The sequence below is a fragment of the Phodopus roborovskii genome, unplaced genomic scaffold (assembly GCF_943737965.1).
Source record: "Phodopus roborovskii unplaced genomic scaffold, PHOROB, whole genome shotgun sequence".
Taxonomy (NCBI): Eukaryota; Metazoa; Chordata; class Mammalia; order Rodentia; family Cricetidae; genus Phodopus; species Phodopus roborovskii.
In genome coordinates, this window is record NW_026126410.1 from 39142198 (window position 1) to 39160920 (window position 18723).

General features: G+C 42.8%; 1 protein-coding gene across 1 annotated transcript in view; it reads left to right on the plus strand.

Annotated features, from left to right (window-relative positions):
* Ctnnd2 (catenin delta 2) overlaps positions 1-18723 on the plus strand; it is a 791514-nt gene that overhangs the window by 427356 nt on the left and 345435 nt on the right. Inside the window, exon 7 of the mRNA XM_051182606.1 lies at positions 3820-4375. Coding sequence (XP_051038563.1) covers positions 3820-4375 — 556 coding nt within the window. The remainder of the gene's footprint in view (positions 1-3819; positions 4376-18723) is intronic.

The window sequence follows — 18723 nt, forward strand, 5'->3', positions numbered from 1 at the left end:
GTTTTACACACATACACACACAGACAGACAGACAGACACACACACACACACCCTTCTAGTGTTGCTCATATGTACATGCTTTCTTTTATGGATGGCCACTTGGGATTGCAAAATCTCTTGGGGAGTTCATCCTTGGAGAAATCTGATCCTTCCTCTCTCAGAGCCTGTAGGTCTTCATCTAGGGGTGGGGCCTTGTGAAATTTCCACCATCTATGTTGACATGTTGGGATGTCAACTTGTGTGATCATTCTGCAGATCATGCTGAGGCAGACACATCGTTGAGGTTTCATGGGTGCAGCTTCCCTGTCACATATAAAAAGTTACTGTCCTGTGCTCTGGCTCTTAAAAATCTAACTATCTCTCTTTAGCAATGACCCTTGAACTGTAAGTATGGGGCTTCATAGTAAATTTAACAAGTGGGGCTAGGCATGCCACGGTCATTTATTCTATGCATTTTGACTTGTTGTGGGTCTCTAAGGCAGCCTCCATCTACTATAAAAAAGACACATAAAAATATATATGTATCCCTTGAGAATTTCAAACATGCACACAAGGTTTTATAGTAATACACACCCCTCACTCTCACCCCGTTTTGCCCCCTATTCATCCTACACCCCAGCTTACTCTGCTCAAGTTCATGCCTCCTTCTTATTTGTTTGAAACCCAACCAGTCCAATTTGTGCACTTTGTGTGGTCATCCACTGGAACATAGACAACCTAGCAGGGCCACACCTCTGAGGAAAACAAATTCTCCATCCCTCAGCAAGCATCTCCTTTTAGTATCTCCTGGGTAAAACATTTTGATACATTGTCCCATTCGTGCTGAGACTGACCTTATCTCTTTTTAAGGTCTTCAGCAGGCAGCCATAGATGCTAAGTTACTTTTGCACTGGTTTTGTTGTGCATAGAGGACACTACTACACAGCACTCCTCCCTGTTTTCTGACTTTTAACAATATTTTTGTTCTTCTTGGATGAAGTTCCTGAGCATTTAAAGGAGGTAGTTCAATACAGTTGAGAGCTAAGCAGTTCACAATTACTTATTCTTTGTGCTCTGACCAGTTGTATATCTCCATATCAACCTTCATCCACTGCTAGGAGGAATGACAACTGCACTTAAACTAGTTATATGTATCAGTATTTATTAAAATAATGAATGGCATTTGGTAATGGCATCATTAATGTGCTACAAGGTTATTATTGTCCCACAGAAGACATAACAAGGTGTTATTGGAAGCAGGATGCTCCCCTATTCTCATTTTCCCCATCATTGTCTTTGTGTATCAAACTCTCCCACCACTTACTGGCTGGGTACTGGGTTGAGAAGTCCTAGTCAACAATGAACACAGCAGATCCTCAGAAGGAAAATGTCTGTGGGCTTGTCACAAAATTTTAGATCAGTACTGTCTACCTCCCTTGACAGACGGTTAGAAATGCCAACCCCAGGACCCACTTCAGACCCCCAGAACCAGATGGTCTGCCATAGTTGCTTCTCAAAGTTTTCTGGGGATGGAATCACCTAGAGAGCTTGTCCAAACAGTGGTATCTTGGCTTCCAGCAGGGTTTCTGTTCTGTTCAAGATAACACTGCTTTTGCCTGGTGAACAGGCAGCACCCTCTACAGCCACAGCTCTCAGAACTGTTTCTCATGTGTGTTGGGTATTGCAATCTCCTGGGAAAGTGGGTTGGCTGCCTGTGGCTTAGGTCCTACCTTAAAGGTTCTGAATGAAATGTCTAGAATAATTCATGGCAGTTTAACATGTTTTAAAAGTTCCTCTGACAATTTTCACCTGCAGTTTGTTGTGGGAAACCCAGCCTGTTATGTTCCATGCTTAGAATTACTGCTGAGGGAAAAGCTCGAGGCTTCTCAGGATGAGGTTGGACCTCAGGTCTGGGATCTATGGAGATAACGGAGTTCTGCAGAGCTTGTACAGTCTTAAAATTCTCAAGGCTAAAACCTCAGGAGCCAAGTTTATGAACCACTTTCTCATTGTTAAGCAAGTGCTACTGTGGTCTCCTTTGTGGATGAGGTCCCGGCTGTGGTTGCTAGAGAGACTTCTTGGAGCAAATGCATGGGGCTTGCCTTCTACTCCTTCTGTTACACTAAAAATAATCACAGTTCAAACTGGGATACATAATGCACTTATGAAATTTATATTAGATGTACACATTATATATAAACCAATATGTGTGAGAGAAATACACACAGAGCTGGCACACAAAGCTATGCTTGGAGTGTGTGTGTAAATGAGTGTTTACACTTGCATACATGTGCATGTGGGTGCATGTACCTATGTCAGGGTGTGGTCAGAGTCAGCCCTAAGTGTCCTCCCTCCATTCTGTATACTTCCTCCTACCCAACAGTGTCTGTCATTGGTCTGGAATTCTTCCCTGAGACTATGCTGGCAGGCTAGGGAGCCCCAGGGATGCTTAAACTATCTGCCTCCCTAGTATGCAGGAACCACGTTTGCCCCTCCTTCAAGCTGGGTTTTAGGGATCAAGCTAGACTCTTCAAGCTCAGGAGGCAAGATTTTACTAACTGAGATGTCTCCCAAGTCCCAACTTGTTCTTATTAGAGGAACTTGATGCTGCCCAGCTAAACCTTCAGCATTTCTCCTGATATCCCAGAGACAGTCTGAGATGCTGTGTGTGTCCAGCGCAATTGCCCAGCCTCCCACTTGCCAAAAGCCATCACAGAGGGCAAGAGACACAACTGAAATGTTCTGTGGAGAGCACGTACCTGCTCTTCTGTCCCCTTCACTTCAGCTGCTTGCTCTCTTCCCTGTCCAGCCAGCACTCCTTGTTCCCAAACCTTCTTTTCCAGTTTCTCTCACACACAGAGCAAAGCTACTAGCTTTTTGCTCCAGGGACTCCCTAGACTCTTTCTCTTCCCCTAAGTGGAAGGAAGCTTGAAGGATCAAGACATGCTCCCCAGAAGTGGTTGACAGTGTAGTGTTTTCATTGTGATGCAAATTTGTCTCAGGGAAATATTCAAGGAAACTGCTTTCTCCTTCAGTGATCTTTCTAGCTCCACCCCAACCCATGTCTTTTTTGTGTTCTAAGTAAAGGAAGGCAACTGGCTTTCAGTTGGAAGACACAGCTGCAGGGGCTCCTAGAAGACTTCCAGAGAGAGATGTACTGAGCCATCTAGAGTACACTTTTAAAATCCAGAAAAGAGAAGCACTTTTTGTCGTTTCACTTTTAATTGGTCTGCTTCCTCTAGATTTTTTTTTTTTTTTTTTTTTTTTTTTTATACTGAAAACCCAAGCTTACTCTTGTGAGGTAGCATTTCTCCCTCTGTTTAACTCCTGCCCCCAACCCCAAGAGTCTTAACGGAAAAGCAGCAGAATAAATTCTAAGTACTCTCTTAGATGTAAGGTGTCTAAATATGCAATTCCGTCAGTTTTTGGTGGCAGGAGGTGTGTCTCCTGAAATAATGAGAGCATTTAATGTCTGGAGTGTTTATTAAAACTGCCAGAAAGATGGCATTCTGAGAGATCGCCAGTTGGGTGGCCTTTAATTTTTTTTTTTTTTTTTTTTTTTTCCTTGTGACTAAAACCTCTTGGAACGCTGAGCAGAGGCATTCCTCTCGCCCCTTTGTCAGCCTGTCTTTGCTAGCCCACTCCTTTCTCCCTGGAAAGGAAGAATCTGCCTGGGAACGGACTGGGGCGTGAGTTCGCGTCCCTCTCCTTTTGCAGCTTAGGTTGCCACGATCTGGGCGCAGAAGTTGTCCTTTGCAGCCGGGCGAGCGGGCGGGCGGGGCGGGTGGGCGGCTGCTTCTCCATCACTGAGGGCGCGTGTTCTCTGCTCTTCCGGCACAGGGCACAACCGGTCGCGCGGGGCACCTGGCGGGGTCCGAGCCCGCGCCGCCGCCTCCGCCTCCGCGGGAGCCGTTCGCGCCCAGCCTGGGCAGCGCCTTCCACCTGCCCGACGCGCCTCCCGCCGCCGCCGCGCTCTACTACTCCAGCTCCACTCTGCCAGCGCCGCCGCGCGGGGGCTCCCCGCTGACCACCACGCAGGGCGGCTCGCCCACCAAGCTGCAGCGCGGAGGCTCGGCCCCTGAGGGTGCTGCCTACGCCGCGCCGCGAGGTTCCTCGCCCAAGCAGTCGCCCAGCCGCCTGGCCAAGTCCTACAGCACCAGCTCGCCCATCAACATCGTCGTGTCCTCGGCCGGCCTGTCCCCGATTCGCGTGACCTCGCCCCCCACCGTGCAGTCCACCATCTCCTCTTCGCCCATCCACCAGCTGAGCTCCACCATCGGTACCTACGCCACCCTGTCGCCCACCAAGCGCCTGGTCCACGCGTCCGAGCAGTACAGCAAGCACTCGCAAGAACTGTATGCCACGGCCACCCTCCAGAGGCCGGGCAGCCTGGCAGGTAAGGGGGTTGGTTCCCTGGAACGTCTCACCTGAGCGCATATCGGGGTACACGGAGCGACTGGATCCAAGCAGCAGGTCTGAGCATGTCTTGGGGCCAGTTTTCAGATTCTGGGGCTGTGGGCGATGTCAGGGCTTGCCTGGAAAGACAGTCAGCATCCTTCTTCAGGTGTGTCTATGGTGTGGTCTGCCTCTAAAACCCTCCTGTCCTCCCTCTTACCTCCCCAGAATCTGAAGACTTAAATCCAGCAACAAGGTTAATTTGGTAGGACCATATAGACCTGTTGCTTGCATCCAGAAAGAAATCCAGTAACTATTCCAGTGGGTATGATCAGAGTTAGTTGACAGAGAAAGTTAGATTTTTTTTTCCCCCAAAAAATCAGATTCTGAACTTAAGTAGGTTACAACAGCAGAGTAAAGAAACCAATACGAAAGTGTCTTCAACGTGTTACCTATTTCTTTATAGGCTTGCGTGGAGGTCGGGGGTCGGATGGGGAGTTGGACTGGAGTTGGGGGAGGGGCTGCTTTCCATGCTACCAGTTCAGAAGAGGTGACATTTCTATGGTGCCTGCCCTGGCGAATCTGCTGTTAGCAACATATGCTCAGCTTCAACAAGACACTGTGATTGCAAGACTAATGCTCCCTCCTTAAACACCTGACTAGTAATCTGGATTTATTGCCTATTTCTTCCCTTATAGGCGTATTGGTAATTTTGTGACTCTGGTAACAGATGCTGTGCTCATATGTTTCTTTTCTTGACACAAATAGATGACTGTGAAGATAAATAGGATTAAAAAAAAAGGGAACTTGTTGCAGGCACAAGGCAGGTGGCCAAGGGCATCTTTAATTCAAACACAGTAATTGCCAGCGTGGACTAGCCTAGCTTAGCAGGATGCAGGCTGGGATGTGCTGCCTACAGATGTGTGGTGTGAGTTTACAGAATGGAAAATATTCACTCTCGCTGTGCTGCATTGCCTGGAGAGTGACATTTGGGAAACCATTAGTAATGCCCAATATCTCCAATGTAGCTGCTAGTTTGAAGAGCAGCCTGGGAAACAGGCACCAAAATTTAAATTTATGAGATCAGACCAAGAAGAAGCAGAGAAGTGGGAAGTTACAGAGACTGAAGCCAGGGGACACCCCCATGCTCCCTCCCCCCAATAGCCCCCTACCTCCCACCCACCAGCTACTGTGAGAAGCTTCAAGGAATCCTGGTCCAAGGCCCAGACCACTAAAGACCATATTTCATTTCTGAGTTTACTTGAGGAAAGAAACTATGATTGTTGTTTACTTGGTTATGTGTGACACCTGCTTATGTGTGACAGATGTATGTCTTGTCACATTGCACCACTGCATGGAAGCAGAGGGTGTGGCCAGGCAGCTGAATGTGTAGGATCTTGAAGAAAAGTCTAAAGAAAGGAAATATGATAACTAAGAACCCAACTGTCCCCTGTATTGTTGACTTTAGAAAAAAATGAGTTGATTTTAAAAAATGGTTAATGTTTTGATGTCTGCAAAGAATTTTTCAAAGTCTTTGCTGCTGCTGCTGCTGCTGTTGCTGTTGGCATTGCTGGTGTTGGTGGTATTGGTGGTATTGGTGGTGATGGTGGTGGTGGTGATGTGTGTGTATGCATTTCAGTTTCTTCTCTGTTTCTCTGGCCAGAAAGGGAACCTCCAGTTGACCAGCACATTCTCACCCATCTGTTCCTCGTATTTTCTGGCCACATCTCATTTTTGGTACCTAGTTAGAAAAGATATCTGATGTGATATTGAAGAGTCTTAATTTTAGAGTTGCAATGAACATTTTAAATGTTTGAATTCATTTGTTTAACATACATGTTAAAACATTCATTTAAAGATTTTCTCATGCAAATTGATACTGGTGGTTTTGAGTTCAAAATTATCCTGTCAGAGTGTGTGAACATTGGGTTTAAATAAGATTTCATGTTCTACTTAGAGAATCGGGACCCAATAGCCTAAGAGAGATGTAGAAGACAGACTGTGGTCTATGTGAACTCACAGATGAACTTTCATACTCTGATGCCCTGTGTTTGAAAACATTCCAAGCATCAGAAAGTTAGGAGTCACCCATCTGCTAATTGAAAGATCACAACAAACACATTGAGGTTACAAAATAGATTTTGTCTCAGCAAAGCTGGGAATTGGGAAATCTGTCACTGACCACTAAAGCATCCATAGAGGGTAGTGATACCCTTTAATAACTAATTTCACATTCCTTTGTTATGTATTTCATGTGCCACCACTGGGTCAGTCTCTGAAGATTATGTAACCACTAAAATCTCTAACCTCTTCTCAAATATAGAGGGCATAAAATTATCTTTTAAAAAGAGGGTCAAGACCAGGCTGGAGAAACACATAAAAACTGCTGACCTGAACAAGGTGGAGCTCATGGACTCCAGTCTAATAGCTGGGAAAATAGCATAGGACCGACTCAGAATCCCTGAATGTGGGTGTTAGGAGAACTGGGCCTCTGGTAGTGAATCAGTATTTATCCCTAGTGTAGGAATGGACTTTGGGAGCCAATACCCTCTCAGCCTAGACACATGGGGGGACGGCCTAAGCCCTGCTCCAAATAATATGAGAGACTTTGAAGACTCCCCATGGAAGGCCTCACCCTCCTTGGGGAGCAGAAAGGGGATGGGATGAGGGTTGGTGGGGGGACAGGGGAGGACAGGGGGTGTGAGACCTGGGATTGACATGGAAAACAAGCTTGTTTCAAATTTAAATTAAAAATTATTTTAAAAAATACATTCAGTAGGGTGGCTAAGGAAGTGTCTAATGAGCAGGTGACTTTTGAGTCTTTCCCCAAGTAGTGGTGCTAGAGGAAGGGTGCTGTGATAAAGTGAGTTTGAAGGCTGAGGAGTAGGGTGTCCCTGGTGTGAACAATGGGGAAATCAGTAAGCAGAAGGAAGGCCATGGGATGAGGTTGACCGTTTGCCAAGGGGCTGGGATAGAAGGATCGATAGATCAGGAAGGCCTTACAAGATTGAGAGCAGGAGCAGGGATGACACGGCCTGGCTTTGTTTGTCACAGGCTTATTCTTGCTGATATATAAGGAATAAAATTTGTGGATCAAAGGCAAAAGTAAGACTGTAATTTGGGGGAGTTACTACAGTAATGTAAGTTAAAGTTAATTGTGAAAGCATACTTAATGGAAGGTGATGAACAACAGGGTGTGTGAGTGTGTGTTTGTGTGTGTGTGTGTGTGTGTGTGTGTGTGTGCAAGTGGGCATGCCCATGTGATTTTCTCATGACTTAGGTGATGGTGGTAAGAAAAAGATTACCAACAAAACATAGTTTCCGTGATGGAGAGGATGGAACAGCTTCGAAAAGCACCTGAGTAGACCTAGGTTTTTACATGTGGTGGCATCCTGCCATATTCCCAGCGCACATGACACACAGAAAGTTGGATATACGGATCAGAGTTCTATTCAGGACTTGTTTGTCTAGCTAAAATGAAGACAAGATTGCAGAATGCTATCTAAGGATTTCAGGCTGTCTGTGGTGGAAAGACTTTTGGCAGGAAGTAACACATGCACCTTCTCTACTGGGTCATGCTGGTGACATAACTTTATAGATGCTAACCCTAGACTTTAGAGATTTCACAACCTGGATTAAACCCACCAAATTTTAAGTTTTGGGGTCTTGGGTCATTAGATACCCATGATTTTTAGTAGTGTTTTTTCTTATACAATTATATCTTTTTATTGTACAAAACTGAGTGGAAATCAGTTCTGCATCATTGGAGGTGCCGAACTTTAAACACCTTCATACTTGATGTTTCAGAAAAGGTCGCTATAGTATCTACTCTTAGCCTTTTAGAAGTAATTAAGGTAATGTGATGTATTTGTGCATTTCTGACTCATTAAAAGTTATTTTAGATTTATTTATCAGATAACCAACATGGGGGCTTAGAAATAGCTGGAAAGAAATCACACATTTTTTTCAATAGGCAGAAAGCAACCATTGGGAACTGGAAAGCATGCACATCCTGTAATTAGTGTGTAAAAGAGTCATCATCCCTGTGTTCCAAATGCATGACTTCTTCAGTTGAGGATGGTTTAAAAACAGTGTCTCCCACCACAGTCGAGGTTGAACTAGAAGTTGATGTGTAGCCCAGGATGGCTCTGAACATACAACAATTACTCTGGTCTGCCTGTCTTCACCTCCAAGGGGCTGGGATGGGATTACATTCATGAGCCACCATTTTCAGTTTTTCAAGAAAACTGCTCCAATTTCAGTTTTAATACCAGTGTAGACTGGGAAAATCCAGAAGGGGCCAATTAGTGGGATCTCAAGTGTGCCTAGCATGCTTCTTTGAGAAAACCATCCTAGGATCTTAACTTTGAATGAGGAACTAGTTTGAAATGTAATGTAGCTGGAACTAACAAAGCATCATTATGTGTATGTGGTGATGGACAAGGCACAAAGGACCAGCACATCAGTATCTGTTCATCAAAGATGAGTGAGGGTAAGAAATGTCAGGAGAGTGACCAGAGAGGATAGCACAGAAAAAGGAAATGGGCCCTACCCAAAAGGGCCTGTGATGTCATCCTCTCTGCAGAGGGTTGGCAAGCCCATCTTTGCCTGTTAGCAACTGTTCTGGGAACTCTGTGCAAGATGGGTCAAGAATAACGGGTAAGCAAACAGAAAGGACTTGAAAGCGTTCTTTCTGCCTGGACCCAAGTATTACAACAATCTCCTGCTCTTTCCCAAGGAGTGAAACTCAGTGCTGATGGCTTAAAAAACATTAGAGTAAGAAAGCACTCTGAATGATAGAACTTGGCTTTGACATTATTCACTTGACAGTCTCTTTGCTTAACTTAATTTTCTGTACATTGAGTTAAATGTATTTATCTCAGTGAACAAACACATTAAATATGGATGAGGAAGAATTGTACTGAAAAATGCATTATGCTACAAAACATTTGTCTTGAATCACTTACTGTGCCAGGTGGACATCCTGTGATCTCCAACAGCTGATTGAGGTGGTGTGATTTTTACCTCTATCCCTCAGAGCTGACTGCTGAAGTTCAGAAATGATGGAAATGATGTATTCTTTGGCAAAATCTGCAGATGACAGGAGTGTCATTTAACCTGGACAATTTTGATTAGAATCTTCATAGTCTAAGCTATATGTAACCCATAAGTAGAGGACATATTTTTATGTCACTAACAAAAAATAGTAAGGGCATAGATATTTTTTGCCTACAGGTGTAGATTTTAGTGTATATAAATCTCTGGTGATTTTGAAGGAAGAAAAAGCCTCTCAAGAATGTTTCAACATCCTATTGAGTATGATTTCACTTACCAATTTTTGTTCCTTTTTGTGAAGGAAATAGCATGATCTTTCATTTTCTGAATTTAGAGCCAAATTAATCCTGTTAGAAATACAAATACAAGTTGTAAATATGTATTGAAGTTGTCAAGCTTCAGAAGCTTCCTTTGAGAGGGAAATAACACATGAAATGTAAATTCTTAGCCAGTGATTTCCATGGGAATTGCCCTTATATGGAGAGTTATTTAGTCAAGGCATGATCATCTTATACTCCAGCCAAATGGACCTCAATTATCCTGCTTGGAGTGGATCAAGTACTGTAAACTCTGAGTTTTAATAATTTGGAGCCATCGTTCAATCCCTGACTGAGGTCCCCAGGTCTGGCTCTTTTAATAAACAAAAGGGAAAGTGTTAATCAAAGCCCCTGTAGGGTGTGCTGTGCCCCACTCCTCTCCTGGAGGAGATGATCCCAGAGTTGAAGGGCGTGGTCACTGGATAAGGTCAGAGGGGACTTTGTTTAACACTCAGCTCCTGGAGTTTGTTCCAGAAGCAATGGGATGCCTGGCCCCTGTTCTTTCATTTTTCTTCCTGGAGCTCATGATTTCCTAGCCTTCAAACAAGAGTGGGGTGCATTTCATGAGCATCTACTCACTCATGCTCTAGACATCAATGAAAATTAGACCTTAAAAAAATCCCTGTTCACATTTACATTTTCTACTCGTTATTTGATCAGCCTGAGATCTTATACCTTCACTTGGTTAAGGAAACATCCTCTCATCTGTAATGTCAGCAGATCTCCCAGGAAGAGACTCCCTGGGCAGCTCTCCAAGCCAACAGACACCTGTATTTCTACTGGCCAACCCCCTCACCCAACCACCCTAGGGCTTTTGCACTGGAAGACCATTTTGCCTGGAACATTTGAATCTGTGGAGAATGTATAACATCTACCACCACTCGTATGTTGTGGGTACATTCTAGGACTCCATGCCTTCACCCACTTGAGGAGTATAGATCATTTACCACATCCTGACTTTCTCCTTCAAAAACTCAGCACTCCTACTTTACAGTAGGCAACCATAGTCTTGGTGTCTTCTTAGAGGCTCCGGTCATTGCTCCCTAACCCTAAGAAGGCAGACACTTGGCTCCAGCATGATGGATCCTGTGTGCACATTAGCGTGTCTAAGTCGCCATCTGCCTAGCAGGCCAGAATTCACAGAAGGATCAAATCCTCCATAGCTGCAAGTTAAGTGTATGTAGTATCTATATTGACCTTTCCTGGCTATCCAATTTCTATCCAATCAATGTCCAGGTGAAACAGGAGTGGGGAGATTGCTGCTTACAGCATCCTCTTCCAGGAAGCACATGGCTACAGTCTTGAAACTGAGTTCACATTCGAGAAGGCATAAGAAGCCATGCTATCATTTCTCTTTATTAATGTTTAACTCAAAGGTAATAGTACCTCTCCTCCTATCCTTCCCACCTCATTCTAACCCTGCCAGTGGAAATGTAGTAAACAGATTAACTTGTTTGGGAAAGGGAAGTGGTATCTTCATATTGAATTCCTTCGATGCAAATAGTTATTTGTATTGTATTTAAATTACCTGGGAAAATTTAAACTAAAAACTTAATTGAAATCACAAGGACTGGTTCAACAGGTATCCTCTGCCTCACATTTGCCATACTGTTTCTCACATACCATCCCCAAATTCAGATGTGGGGATACCATGGGAAGTGACGTCACCAGGAGACAGGACATAGACTCCAGTATCGCTAATAAGCCAATAAAAAGTTTTGAAAACACTGGAAGTTATGAGTTAGAGTCAAGCTGTGGCTTCTGAGGACTCTGAAACATGAAGCTGAAGATGCCATGGACAAAGTAAAAGTTAATGTTTGCCATGATCGGTCCTAAATTGCTATCCATCTTTCCCTGTGTCCCCTCTCCGATCAGAATGATTAGGGAGTATTCCAAGAAAAAGGAGTTCGAGTTTTATCTTGAATAATACCATAAACAGCATTAGAGTCAGACTCCTGGTTCAGATGGTGTCCTGAGTGAAGTTCAAGTTACATGGCATACACAAGGGTTGGGAGGAAGGTGGAGGATGCTGCTTACCACCAAGTCATTATGAAGAATGAAGGTTGCCATGCCTAGTGGGAAACACTTCTACTCACACTTCTGAAAGAAGCTGCTGCGGGGTTTCTCTTCCTCAAATATGATAAATTAACAAGGATTACAGAGGAATGGGAGAGAATTATTGGCCTGAAAAAGAGAGACTAAAATAGAAAAATTATCTCTCAGAAGGAACAGATAATTTAAGGGATGTAAGAAATTAAAAGAAATAAGCAAAAGCTTGAGGTCTGGTATTGAAGAGGATTTAGGAAGATCTTGAATTCATTAAATAAAAACTGGCTAGGATATGTAGAAGGAACAAAGAACATGAAAATCCTTGTAGACTATGAAAACATAGCTCATAAAACTGAAAACAAATGATAAAAATGACTGGAAAACAGCTAAGGAATAACCCAGAAGGTAGAAAATAAAAAGGGATAGAGATGGAAAAGGGAAGGAAGGGTAAGGGAAGAAGAGCCAAGACAACTTCCTTCAGGAGATATAATGTATGACTAGGTCTCAGAAAGGGCGTAGAGAAGGTAAATTATCAAAGTCATAAGGTAGAATTCCTTGGGGCTCCAGCCTTAGTCAGAAACACCTTGTGCTAGGAATTGAAAGTGTTCCTTATTCCACATCATGAAAATTCAAAGCACCAAGATAAAAAGACCCCAGTGTCTCTGGAGGGAAATAAAAGACTTCACCTGACTAAGCAGTCACAGCTTTGGACAGCAGAGAACAAGAGGTTCTGCCTGAGGAGCTAAGGGAGTAATTCTTAACCCCAGATCTACTCACACCCTGTTTCCTACTGTAAAGGAAAATTCAGACATGCTCTAACATGCAGCTCCTCAGAAAATCCATCCTCTAGGCACACTGTCCTAGAAAAGATACCGTATTTGAAAACTGTATCCTAGATAAATAAAAGCCTAAAACGGGAGGAAACAGAACCCTGAAATAAGACAGTCTGACTAGCAGAAAAATGAAGACAAGTCCAGAAAGAGGCTCCAGGCAGCAGGTTAGGACGCCAGAGAAGAGAGACTCAACCCAAATTCCAGAGGATCTGTGTGATGTCAGTATCTAAGAACAGAAAGCATGAAACAGGAGCCAGCCTGATTGCAGATAGAGAAGAAAGAGTTGTTACACTCCACAGAACCCTGTAAACCCAGAAGGCAGTGGTTGAGAGATTTAACACATAGACAGATGTGTGAGCATATAGTCCCACCCCTTCTTAGCTCTGTAATGCTGTGCCATTTCACTGAAGCCAATGGAATTTAAAGAGCATGACTCTCATGCCTGGCACTCTTCTCAGGGCTGGGGGCTCACTGTTGAGCAGCAGAGGCCAAAGCCCTAATATTCTATCAGTAGTCACATGAGAACATCCATTGGTGGAGACTACGGAATGCAGAGCTCAGAGACAGAGAAGCTGGGGACACGTCACAGAGAGGAGATCACTGGAGCTTCTGAGGCAAAAGGGTGTGGGGGAAAATTGTGCACTGCCCACTGGGATGTAAAATGGGGTTTCTTAGGCTGTTGGCTAACTCTGCAGGGTTGGTAAAAGAGAAAGACACCTGTAGTCTTTAAAACATCCTGTGAGATTGCACAGCCCCTTGTTTAGTGTGTCCACAGGTGACACAGGCTTCACAGTCCTTCATGATCATGTCTTGTTCCCAAGGATGTCATAATGTCTGGCTCTTCTTGGCTTTCAAATATACACAGATTGGGACCTAGGACTTAGGATCATCTTACAGGAAAGACAGTTAGAACAAACTTGTCTAATGCAGCTTGACATGAGAAGGGATCTGATTGAAGTAAACCAAAGAGAGAAGCATAAGGATGTGTGTCAAGGATGGGCTGTTAAAAAAAGCAACTTTCAAGGTGCATTGTGTCACATATTTCTACACTCATGTGAGTGAGTGAGCATCTGACTCATGTCTCAGGCACCATGTTTTGACTACATTAGTTCTTTCTCTGTTGCCATCACAACATAACTTGAATCTGACTACAAAGAAGAGTAATTTAGGTCAAGGTTTTAAAGGCTGACAGACCATGAAGGCTACATCATCAATTTGGTCTCTGTTGGGAGCCCCTTAGGTTATGTCACAGCATGACAGGTGATCTCAGAAGGACAGCATATGGAAGAAATAGCCACATGGTGAAACAGGAAGCAAGAGATTTGGGAGCCACATAATTTGTTTGTTTTGTTGTAGTTTTGTTTTCTAACAACCCATTGACTCAGCATCTAGCCCCGGTTCCACAAGAACTGCATCAGATATGTCTACAGACAGCATTCTCTGCAACTGACTTGTCTAACACGTAATCAAGGCCCCTCCTCTTATAGTTTCCACCATCTCCATCAAGGCATACCCACGCCTAGGACCAAGCCTCCAACATGTGACTCTTGGAGAAACTCTGTACCCAAACCATAATGGAGTCACACTGCATTTTGTTTTTAAACTAAGGGCTGACTTTTAATTTCTGAAAGAATGAATTCTCTAGAAATCCAAATAAGTGTCTTTGCATTACCCTAAGGGTGCCCAAGAGAATGTGAATGAATTCTGACAGCATCAGAGACTGAAGGCAAAGTGAGGGTATGTAAGGAAATTAAAGAGGAATCAATTAAAAAGGGATTGCCTCTGGGAACAGAAAAATGAACCGAATGCCAGTAAATTTCCTTGTCCTTTGAGAAATAGGCCGCCTGTGAATGAGCCCTGTGGTTTTCTGGTACCGTAAGTGTTCCTTCAGAGCTGAAGAGAGATGGCTAGCACACCAAGCATCTGCTAGGAAATGCTTTTCTGTACAATCTAGAATAGCAAAAGGAAAGCACGGCTTGGAAGCAGAACAACTCAGAAGCAAGAATCTGTGTGTAGCTGAGTCACCAGGACTGGGGGTGGGTGCCGGCTCCTCAACAGCCAACTGTGGGGCAAGTCATTGACACTGGTGAGTTATCCCTAACTTCAGAGCCTTTTACCTTTAATGCTTATGTTAATGGGTATCAAGGAAAATATAGAATAAGCACACATATCCCCATATACATGCAGATTAAGTCAAGTGAAAGTATATAAACTCTCTGTGGGATATTCCCAATATATGGGTCATTATATATTCACTGTCATAGGCCCTGACTTTGACACCAAGAAGGAAAAAGGAACAAATGTACAGAATGTTCATTTGGGCTCCTAAATGACAGCTAATGGAATTTCTGTATGTCTAGGACATTATTACATCATGTATCTTCCAATAGATGGCAAGTCTACAAATGTGTTGGCTGCCTATGGTAAGCACAGTGGTGAGTGAAACTGTTCTAGTTGGTAAATAGCCAGAAGCAACATTTATAGTCACTAAAATGTGAATACAAAGTGTTTAGTTAGAATTCATGTTACTATTACTAAAATATCTAAAGTGGAAAAAATCAAGAAAGAAAGAAAGGAAACCTCAACTCAAGAGTGAAAAGGTTTATTTAGCTCACAGTGTCTGAGGTTTCTTCCCATCTTATCAGGGAGAGCTCGACAGAGTAACTCACCTCACACCAGACAGAAAGCAGATGATGGGATAATAGGAAGGATCCAGGGAAAGATGTCACCCCTAAGAAAGCACCCCAGTGACATACTTCCTCAACTCGGTCTCACCTTCCACAGTTCATCCTCCCAAGCTTCTATTGAAATCTTAAATTTATAAATAAACTAAACCCTCCATTGAGCAACGTCCCCATGATCTGCTGAGTCTGAAACCACCTCATAGGAATAGCCAGAGGTATGTTTCACTCATCTCCTGGGTGTTTCTTAATCCAATCAAGATGGTACCCAAAATTAACTATCATACAGGTCCTGTCTAACATGCACAAAACAATAGAATCAACAAAAACCAACAGGAGAAAGGTAACTCTGAGGGACATATTCCTGTAGGGAAGGGATTTCTGTCCTTCCCCACTAAGCTTTGTGGCTCTCTAGAAAGAACTTCTGTCTTTCTTGGGTCTCTGATGTGAGATGCATGGACATCCATAAAGCAGGCTGTGGAATATTGTGGATTCATTAACCACAATATAACCCTGGGAAATGTTATAAAACCAGACACTACATGTTCCATGCTATTTCTTGACCTTATGCAGTACATCGTGGACCTTTCATGAACCCGCAGCAAAGGGAATCAAAAGAAGACCTTCAACAATTTGACTAAGGAACAGGTTTGAGAAAGCCTTTTCAGTTTCTACTCACTGTGTAAATATCTTCAAAGAGACTCTCCAGCTCTGGCTTCTGCCTGCTGTTCTTCCTGGATGGCCTCTGAGTCCAAGGCAGTGAGTTACTAGAGGGGTGGAGTCATGCTAAATTTTATATGTTTCTGATTCCAACTTTAGCTATCTGTGTGTAGACTGCGCACATGGTATAAGGAGGTGAAATCCCTCCTTACAAAAGAAAGAAACATACATTCCAACAGTTAGTGTAAATAACCGAAGTCCTTGTTCCTTCTCCTTAGGATGAAACATGCATTCAAATATGCACCATGAACATACTACACACACACACCTTGTTCCACGTTTTAAGCTCAGCTGGTTAGATAAAGGAAACATCATAGCCTTTCTGCTTATTCCACAGTGATGTAGTTATCTGTTTGAGTCGCTATAACAGAATACCACAAATGTCATCATTTTTATACAGTGGAAATTTGCATGTCACAATTCTGAAAGCTAAATTATCTAAGACCAAGGTGGTAGTAGATTTGATGTTTAGAGAAGCACAATTACTGGTTCATTGAGGTAGCCCTAAGAGATCATTCTGGGATACATTACAGGGGTCAGAAATCTCAGGAATGAAGGCTTCGTATCATCCCTGCTTAGTACCTTGAATTTATGCTCAATTTTAGAATTTGTGGAAGATACAAGCATACTACCACAGTCTTCAATTAACTTGTTACTGCTACATACTCCACTGTAACATTTTCACCCTTGTGAAACTTTCTATCCTAGAGAAATGTCAGTCATACCATAGGATACTCTTCTCTAATGACTGACAAGTTATCATTACCATTTCTGAATAGAGACATCTGAGCAAATGGATGGTAGCATTTTAGCTAGGCATTGGTGATTTTGTATATGGTAAGAAGTTAGTATTTGAACAAGGGCAACTGTTGTTCAAATGACAATTCTATGTGTCTAATCCAGAAATTAATGAAACTTTAAAATATACATCCTCAAAAACACATACTTAGAACTTTTAGAAAAAAAATAAAAAAACAAAAGTGAAAGCCTCTTGGAACTGCATAATTCACACTATAATTCCTGTCATCTCAAAGCTTTTTTTATATACCAAATTCTACATAAGTGAAATTATCAAAATTAATAAAACATCAATACATAAATATATTGTAAAGTGTAAATGCAGAGAATAATGAATCTACAGGGTCTATATCTGGTACTTTCTCATTGTAAATTATGTTGTAAGTTAATGTGTCATTTTCTTATAGAAGCCATAAAGCCATCTCTTTCCTAGTCAAATCACTACAGAAAAACTATACAGAAAATGCATTATACTTGCACATTTTTGAAGCTTAATGTCTAGTTCTTAAAGGAACTTTGTACAGCCTATGTATGATATATTGAAAGCAATCTTTTGTTTATGTAAACCATCTCCAGTCAAGTATTTTAAAAATCGCATCCCATGTGGTTTTGCACACCTTTAATTCCAGCACTTGGGAGGCACAGGCAGGTGGATTTCTGTGAGTTCAAATCCAGTCTGTTCTCAGTAGTAAGTTTCAGGCCTGCCAGGGGCTACACAGTGAAACCCTGTCTCAAAATCTCAAAAAGCAAATAATCAAAATGTAACTTGTGAAACACCTGTCTCTGATTTTCCCGTTTGTTGAGCCCACATCTTCTTTCCACTCTGAGAATTTCCTTTGTAACCTGGAGCAGAACCCAAATGGGAGATAGCCCTCTCCCCCTGGCACTTTGAATAACTAATAAAACTTGCCTTGAAGTCTCAGCCTGTCATGATGCTCAGGACATACCTTGGTCTGGATACTCTCCATGGGAACACCCAGGATTTTCTATAATAATTATGCCTGGCCCATGCAGATGCACTATTCAAGAATGTACTGATGAATTATTCCAAAGCAGCAATTGAAAAATAAAATGAGACTGGTTGAGTTTTATTTCCCTTGTTGATAAAGATGAGTTTATGTGTATGAGACTGACCACTAAGAACTCTGAGAAGTGACTAATTAATAAGGTGCCAAATTATAGATTGCTTTCATCAGCAGTTAATTGAGACAATAAGAAGGAAGCAGTGAGCCAAACTTGTGGTCCATTCCATCCAGGAAAGAAATATATTTGAAGCAATTTATAATAACTGCAAAACTCCTCCCAGGTAAAAATTAAATTTCATATGCTAAGCTTCTTTGCTTGTAGATATCCAAACATTTTTAATTACAAGTTTGAATATAATTTTGTGGCTCTATATAAAAGTATAATAATTCTGCACTCCCTGCTCTTGCCAGGAAAGGTCAAGGGGCAGTCTGTTAGAATCTTTCTGAAGGCCCTTTTGCCAGGCTGAGTCTAAAGCTGTTTTGGAAGGATGCTGGAGAGTGCACAGGACATTCATGAGCCATGACTCTGACTCCACTCACTCTGTGGCCCAATGCAGAGGGGCATCAGAAGTTTATTTCCTTGGATATCACACCTGATACTGCTCAAAGTCTTTTATCAAAAAACTGGAGAAGTACAGGAGGCAGGGGGAGGGAAGAGTCATCTTGATGTCTATTCTTGGTCACTGTCTGTCAGGTCCCAGGGTTTCCCAGCAATAACCTAATTGCAGCACAGCATAAGGCATGCTGGGGCATAAGTCCATATCCTTGTGTTGTTATTTTCAAGGGCACTGACAGCTAGCTTTACCCCAAAGCATCAGAAACTAAATCTCCCTCCCAGAACCACTGTACCTGTCCATTCGGATGGACATTC